The sequence below is a fragment of the Cucurbita maxima genome, unplaced genomic scaffold, assembly GCF_002738345.1.
Source record: "Cucurbita maxima cultivar Rimu unplaced genomic scaffold, Cmax_1.0 Cma_Scf00006, whole genome shotgun sequence".
NCBI classification, from domain to species: domain Eukaryota; kingdom Viridiplantae; phylum Streptophyta; class Magnoliopsida; order Cucurbitales; family Cucurbitaceae; genus Cucurbita; species Cucurbita maxima.
In genome coordinates, this window is record NW_019272022.1 from 3,173,122 (window position 1) to 3,181,198 (window position 8,077).

Here is an 8,077-nt window from a genome sequence, read left to right on the forward strand (position 1 = left end):
AAAAAAAAAAAAAAAAAAAAAAGCAAGCTTGGATTGAGATCTGTACAACTGTTATTTTCCAAAGTTCTGTTCTTTCTAGTTTCACCTCTTTGACTGCATCATATGTGTGTTTCTCTATCTGTGATTGCAAATTCAGTTTCATATTTTTTTTAATCGACTGTGGGAAAACTGAATGAGAGAACTTTTGTTAATGAAGCTGAAGGGAGGAACAATGGTAAGAGACCACGAAATGGTCCAGGAAGAAATCAATGCATGGGCGGTAGAGCTGAAAACTCGAAAGGTTTTGCTCCCAACAGCTTTGACAGAGTCCTTCTTGACGCTCCTTGCTCGGCCCTCGGTTTAAGACCTCGACTATTTGCTGGGGAGGTAGAATCACTTCAATGATTAACTGAATGCATGTTTATGTGTGTATCTGTAATGTTTGGTTGAGAAATGGCTTTGTACCATCTAATTTCTTTTCAAAATTATGCTGGTGTGTAATTCATTCACTAAAGCCTCGATGATTGGAAACTTGAGATTGATATATTGTCTTTGCCAGGAAACCCTTGCGTCGTTGAAGCACCATGCAAAGTATCAGAGGCGCATGTTTGATCAGGCTGTCCAATTAGTCCGGCCGGGTGGAGTCATTGTATATTCAACGTGAGTATGCAGCACTATACTTTTTCTTGTTTGTTGTGTGCCACAAGTTAATGCAATTTGGATAGAACGTCTGCTTTTGAACTAAAATAGTTGCCACCCTTCAAAGAACATTCTTTGAGATCTCGCAGTCATGGCTATATTTTATTAGTTAATAAATGGGAAGGGATGATAGGATCTTCTAAGATAGGAATAACGACGTAGAGGAGGTTCGGGAAATTAATCGTTTCAATGTTTTTACTTGGGCCAAACTCGCTATCCATTTTCCCCCTAAATTATGCTATCAACTCAGGAGCTCTTGTAATTTTGTGGCAACTGTTTTAATAAACGGGTTGTTTGGTCCTTCCCATTACGTTATACTGTGATCCACCCCACTAATACTCCTCGCGAGGCTTTGCTCACACCCCAAAATTTTCTGCTTCTAGTTTACTTTTTTATTTTTTATTTTTTTTAGATCAAATTATTCTGAATTTTGTTGTCAGTATATTCAACTGAAGTTTTTGTGTAATACTTTTACACTGCCAGCTGTACGATAAACCCCGGTGAGAATGAAGCTTTGGTACGATATGCTTTGGATACGTACAAGTTCTTAACCTTGGCACCACAGGTTAGATAGCACATGATTATTGCTTCCTTCCTATCCCATTAACCTTGGCACCACAGCTTTGCTGCTCTTTCTGCATTCACTCACTTTGAACAATCTAATTTATCTGATTGACATTTACCTTTGCAACCTTATGATATTTCAGCATCCAAGAGTTGGAGGACCTGGCCTTGTTGGTCGTTTTGAGTTTGCTGATCATTCTGTGGAGTAAGTGCTTTGACTTAGTGTTATTTTTGCGCTCTCCCCTTCACAATGAAAAATTAAATATCTATTGTTCACAGAACTTTTTTGTCTCTATACATATAACCTGTTTAAGGGATTAATTAATCTAGATTTGGATACTTAGTGAAATCAGTACCTATTTAGAGCTAAAGATTTGTTCTGGAATCACCTGAAATTGTACTAACCAAGCATTCAAAATCAAATCATAGAAGGCTTAACCTTGACAAAATAAAGTAGATAAATGTATTCAACTCAAGCCAAAAGAACCAGTACTCACGATAATAGTTGTATGGCTTTAAATACATATACAAACAAGTAAAAGGATCTTCCTTGATTCTTCTCTTGCCTTGTGATTAGTAATTTCACCAACTTTAAGAACAAGGGTTCGGTTTAAACGATTACAAGTAAAAATCTATGATGGAAATAAGAATTCTAAGTAAGATTCGATTGTCTAACTTCTTGATCGAGAGTATGTCTTAAGTAGCTTAGTATTTGGCACGATACTAATGGGAGAAGGGTAAAGAAGTTAAAAGAGAAAATGTATTGGGAGCTAGAAAAAAAGTGGTCGTAGATATAGATAAAAATGCAAAAAGAGGATGAATAGGGGGAGATCGTGAAAGATGAAGATAAAAGTTCTTAATGATTTTAAGAGCCAAATGTAAATGACATTTTATTGAATGTTTTGTGCTTGGTTTTGTAGGGAATGGTTAAGACCTGGCGAAGAATACCTTGTTCAGAGGTTCGATCCATCATCGCCTCTCGACACTATCGGATTTTTCATTGCTAAGTTTTCGGTTGGCTCCAAAGATGCTGAATAGTGGTGATTGATACTAGGGTCGACATTGTTGTTCTAAGTTAATATCCAACTTAGTGTTGTCAGAGTTAGATGAATACAATTGTTCTTGACAACTTCTCAATTTATTAATTTTAGTTCCCATACTTAGCATCTAATACTTTTATTAATTTATAATTTATTAGTTAAACAAAATTATATTTTGATACTTTCCTATACCAATAGAAATAATTTTTATTGGTGGTTTATTCTTGGAAATATTTATTTTATTAGTATGAACCATCAAACTTTTGTTACTTCAATCTTCAATAACTTTCGTCTAGTTGGTTGGCGTTTTTTTTATTGCTTTTTAATTTCTAAATTTTTACTTCTTAAATTACAATTTTAATCATTATAAAACACGGTAATTTATTGAATTAAAAAATATGTGCTTGGTTTATCCATAATAAGGAGGATAATAAACAAGGGTTGAACATTTTTTAAAAAAAATAAAAAAGGTTAATTACAAAAACTAATTTTAAAATTTATTAAGAATACAATAATTAAAATAAAGTAAGCCTTAGTTTGAGTTTATACCATTTAGAGTTTGTGGTGGCTGTAATAAATAGGTTAGCTCGAGATTTCAATTGCCGAAAATTGTTTGAATTTATATAATGTAGAGTTTAGAGTTTCTTAAATATGTACGGTGCCGTAATAAATAGACTAGCTTGAGATTTCAATTGCTGAAAATTGTTTGAATTTTTATATAGTCTAGAGTTTAGAGTTTCTTAAATATGTACGGTACCGTAATAAACAGGCTAACTCGATATTTCAATTGCAGAAAATGTTTTACTTTATGTAGTCAAGAGTTTGAAGTTGGTGTTTAGATTAGGACTAAATCCTATTTAGAGGATTGGATTTGATTTTGTTTTGTTAGTTTTTTTTCTATTATTATTTTTAAAGACTATTATAAAATTTTTTATTTTTTAAAACTCAAATTATACTATGTTCGCTCCATTATTAGCGACATCAATTTTAATAACATTAGCTGAAGTACAGAATAAATACTCCAAATAAGAAGCATGTTGTTTAAATAAACTACATAATCTTCTAGTCTTTTTCTAAACAATTTAAAAAGAACTATCCATGACTAAACCTATAAGTTATTTTAAAATGATTAAATTTCAAATAAAATAACATATATTTATGTTATTTTAATATAAACTAGTTTAGAATGAACCTACATAAACATTTTTTAGTGTAGGTAATTTAAATATTAAATAATTTCTGTACTAGTCTATATAATTAATTTAAAATTATATATTATATTTTTAATAAGTTCAAAATAAAATACCATTTATTTATGTTATTTTCAACTCAATATATAACTAAATAAAAGTAAAAATAAAATATAACTTGATAGAAGTAAAAATAAAAATGGTAATTTTAACTCTTTCTTTGTCCTCCACCGTCTTTCTTGAAATTAATCATTTAGATAGTGTTGGTATCTAAAATACAAACAAGTTCTTATCCCAATAAGGAAAAGAGATTATTTATAACAAGTTATCCATAGATTACACATTTCGCTTAAGACTAGAATCGACCGTTAAAGATGAGATTGCATTTATTGGGATACATGACACAAAAATATTCTTTAATATTCTTTAAAAAATTGCACCTCCAAAAAAAAGTAGAAGGGCAGAGAGACTTATAGAAGAAAGAGAAACCATAAATTTGGAGTTGAGTTTGGAGTTTGGAAGGTTACCAAAATCCAAACCCATAACCAAATGTATCCCCATTAGCAATTTACAGATAAGCTTTTTAATTATTTTTCCATAAGAATTTGATTACTAAGTAGATTCCCTCATAAAATAAAAACTTCCAAACTAAGCACTAATCGATACATTTGCTTTGTCAATTGAACTTGGTTACTTTCTCTAAGAGGGCTTTTTAATAATTACTTGTGAGAATCCAAGGCATCATCATCCTATCTTACATTAGCTAATGACAAGATTTAGCTTAAAAGGGTAGGTCTTGATTTATAAGTTAATAACAAGATTTGACAGTACACATAAACTCAAGAGATATCAGATGAAGAATTCAACAGAAAACAGCTGATTTTGTTAATTTAAGTTACTTTCAGACCCAACATTATTCGGTAAGATGATAAGAAACAGTAAGAACTATTTAGAAAACTTATGAAACTGATGAACGGATTCATGTTGTTTTATGTTTGAGTATGGTACCTTATGAAGATATTACATTGGCTTTGATGTTAGACTGAATGGGTTGGTTCTGCAACTCGTTTGGCTTCAAGAGTCTTCTCGTATTCCTCAATGGATTTGAAGAGCTCCGAAAAGTTGCCTTTTCCAAAGCCCCCACACCCTCCTTTCTGATATTCTTTCCCCTCTTCGTTCTTCATCATGCATCCCACCCTCTGAATTATCTCAATAAATATAGTTGGCCTGCGCAAATTATGTATAACAAGTTATCAGCTGTGAATAAATATCTGTAAGACATATCAACACGACATTCTAATCAAGATCTATATCCAAATTAATGCTCATAGGTTCGAAAAGAAGCCGTGATTAGCTAATGTATTATAAACTCGATAAAAAAGTTAGAGGTGTGAATTCTAGTCACTAAAAAAAATTCATAGAATTCTTGGTGGGAGGTTCGAATTCCCACCCTCATGCACTGTTCAACTGAAGAACCCAGTGGATTCTTCCTTCCTTCTGCCTGGACGTGGAGAGCAGCATCCATTTTAGTTTTAAAACATTGAGGAAACCTCGAAAGAGAAAGATCAAACAGGATAATAGCCAATAGTAGTGGGCTTGGACCGTTACAAATGGTATCAGAGTCGAACACCTGCGACGTGCCAGCGAAGAGGCTATGTCCCAAAGGGGTGGGGTGGATACAGGGTGGTCATTGGTCCTGAAAGGAGGTGGATACGGGGATTCTGGTGGATTGGGGTCTCCCATCGATTGGACCCTGAAGGACCATGGGCTTGGACCTTTACACAGATGGTTGCTCCCACCCACAGAAGCGATCATCCATGAATTTGGAGAAAGCAGGACAATTCTAAAGTAATTTTTGCAGCGCAATAACGTATAGAGGAGGATTCAACAATGGTAAGATCAGAGGCTATAACTAATCAAAGAGTACGAAGATGTATAATGGCAAAGATCAGCAAGAATATGAAGTAGCATTATGGCTAGCAGAAGAAACAACGCCATGGTTTTCTACAGAAGCAATGAATTACGCACCTATCTCCCACAGGTTTGGTGAAGATCTGAAGCAGAGTTCCTTGGTCATCCCTATCCACCAGAATCCCCAATTCTTCACACTCCTTAATTTGATCATCCGTTAGCACATCTCCCGCCCTGCTCTTCAGATTCTTGTAATACGTAGGCGGTGGCGACGGCATGAATTCGAATCCGCCGACGCCACTTCGCTTCCTCATCTCCCTCAAGGTTCTGAAAATGTCCTCGCTCACCAATGCCAAGTGCTGAACTCCTGCTCCTTCGTTGTGCTCCAAATACGTCTGTATTTGACTCTTTCGCTTCGTTCCGTAAACCGGCTCGTTCAATGGTAGCAAAACCATTTCCTCATTGTTCGCCAGAACCACCGAGTTCAATCCGCTCTCGCTCGTCCCCACATCCTCCGCTGTGAACTCTGCAAACTCGTGGAATCCAGTGAATCCCTTCAAGTAAGATACTATCGGTCCCAACTCCGGCACGTTTCCGACTGCATGGTCCAGTCTACGAATCCCGAAGTCCAGCGGATACGAAGCGATCTCCTCCATGGCCTCGAATTTCGGCAAGAACCAATCGTCTGGTTTATTCTCGCTATCATCGCCAGAAACAGGGTTTTTGTAGCTAATGTAACGCAAAACAACGTCGCCGTACAAATGAACTTCCGAGAGAACAGCGCGATTATCGAGAACAATAGGAGGAGACGAAGGTTTCGCACCATGTGCGACGCTAGTTCTGAAGGCGATCTCGGCGTCCTCAACCTCAAGAGAGATTGCTCGAACACCTAATCCATGGCTGCCGGAGAAGGCGCGGCAGGCGGCATGGTCAAAACTAGGGATTGAAGCGGTAGAAGCCGGACTGAGGTTTTCAGCAGCGGCAATGGAAGGCGAATAAGGTGCGGTGAAGAGAAAGCAAAGCAGGCCAGAACGAAGGAGATAAGAAGCATGAGTCAAATTTCCAGTGGACAGATCCGACTTAGCCACAATCGGCATACCAAGTCCCCAAGAAAATCTCCGAGCGGTGTTCGTAGCATCCGTACACCAGTACTCAATGTGATGGAACCGCTTAACCTTAAACCGATCCGATTTCGGATTCGTTCTAACAAAGTTCTTAAATCCTTTGAGCTTGAACTCCGACTCGGCAGCGTTGACTCCCTCCGCCGTCGCCTCCGACGATGAAGCTCTTACATTTTCAGCTTCTTTCCCCATAGCTCTGCTTCTTCTTCCTCTTCTTTTGTTCGTGGAAATGGTGTAGAAATTCCGTGAACCAGAGGAAGATAATAAATACCGAAAACGGGGCTCAGCTTTTTTGCCACGTGGCCACTTATGACTGGGTCCGTTTTTCCGTATTAGTCACGTTGACATGTGGACTCCGTTGTCCGTTATTTGATTAGGTAGATGACGTGGCGAGTCTATCGAGAAAAAAAAAATAATAAAAAAGAAAAAAATATTTAAAAATTAGTTAGAAACTAAAATAATAAACGGCAAATAAAGGAATTATTTAATATTCTCGTGTATATCCGGTGGTGCGATATACGCTTCCAAAAAAGAATCACTGGGCGCGTGGGCGCGTGATGTCAGTGCCGTGACAGAGAAGCCTTACGTGTCCGTGAGCTGCATTGTTTCCGGCGAGTTTTATCTTTTAACTATTTTTTTTTTTTTTTGTTATTATTGGAAGTTACTATTAATTGTATTATCAAACATATCTTAATTTCTTAATTTTTTTAAATAAATATTTTAGTTATATCCTCAAAATTAAAATAATATGATACATGTTTTAAAAATATTCTCAGACAAACTATTTAATTTTTAAATAATTTATTTCCAAGACTCTCTCAATCTTCCAATTTTTTTTTTTTAAATTAAAAAAATTATCTTATTTAGAAAAAAGAACTATAAAAGTGTTATTAACCTACCTTTTTTCTAAAAGACAACTTGGGTGTTATATTGACTACACTCGTAAAAACAACTTGAGTGTTATTGACCTACACTCGTAAAGACAAGTTGGATGTGATTAACATACACTTTTGAACTTGAGGGAAGTGTTGAGATATTATATTTTGATAATATATTATTTATGAAATATATTTTAGATATTATATCTTAATATTTTTTCTTTTATGATTTGATTTATAATGTATTTTATTTTATTCGAAATATTTAATTAATTTATATTTTCTTTATTTGTACGTATTAGTCGCTATCTTGTAACCTATTTAAAACTTATAGCTAGGTTATAAGATACTTACTAATACCTACATATATAAACTAATTAAATATTCAGAATAAAATAAAATATACTATAAATCAAATCATAAAATAAAGAATATTAAAATATAATAGCTAAGATATATTCCATAAATAATATATACTCCAAATATTATATCTCAACTCTCCTCTTTAAGTTGGAGAGATATAATATCTAATTTCATAAATAATATATACTCAAAATATTATATTTCACTGAACTAATTTGAAAATAATTGGTATGGATATTCTTGTTTTTTTTAATATATATATATATATATATATATATATATATATATATATATATATATATATATATATATATATATATATATATATATAT

General features: G+C 34.3%; 2 protein-coding genes across 2 annotated transcripts in view; one reads left to right on the top strand and one right to left on the bottom strand.

Moving 5' to 3' along the window:
• The window catches only part of LOC111480346 (putative methyltransferase NSUN6), a 7,414-nt gene extending 5,001 nt beyond the window's left edge, over positions 1–2,413 (top strand). Inside the window, exons 9-13 of the mRNA XM_023125320.1 lie at positions 197–366; positions 539–639; positions 1,162–1,243; positions 1,386–1,447; positions 2,163–2,413. Of these exons, the coding sequence (XP_022981088.1) occupies positions 197–366; positions 539–639; positions 1,162–1,243; positions 1,386–1,447; positions 2,163–2,280 (533 nt within the window). The 3' untranslated portion in view covers positions 2,281–2,413. The remainder of the gene's footprint in view (positions 1–196; positions 367–538; positions 640–1,161; positions 1,244–1,385; positions 1,448–2,162) is intronic.
• A 1,908-nt stretch (positions 2,414–4,321) lies between these two features.
• Positions 4,322–6,735, bottom strand: LOC111480351 (4-hydroxyphenylpyruvate dioxygenase). Its single transcript, XM_023125333.1, has 2 exons — positions 5,501–6,735; positions 4,322–4,699 (listed from the first exon to the last, which is right to left on the bottom strand). Exons 1-2 carry the CDS (start codon positions 6,694–6,696, stop codon positions 4,510–4,512), a joined length of 1,386 nt encoding a protein of 461 aa, XP_022981101.1. The 5' UTR covers positions 6,697–6,735; the 3' UTR covers positions 4,322–4,509.
• Positions 6,736–8,077: the final 1,342 nt, after the last annotated feature.

Coding starts and splice junctions, on each gene's coding strand:
- LOC111480351 (XM_023125333.1), bottom strand. CDS start 6,696: ATGGGGAAAGAAGCTGAAAATGTAAGAGCTTCATCGTCGGAGGCGACG. Junction 4,700..5,500: donor ACCAAACCTGTGGGAGATAG/GTGCGTAATTCA, acceptor TAATTTGCGCAG/GCCAACTATATTTATTGAGA.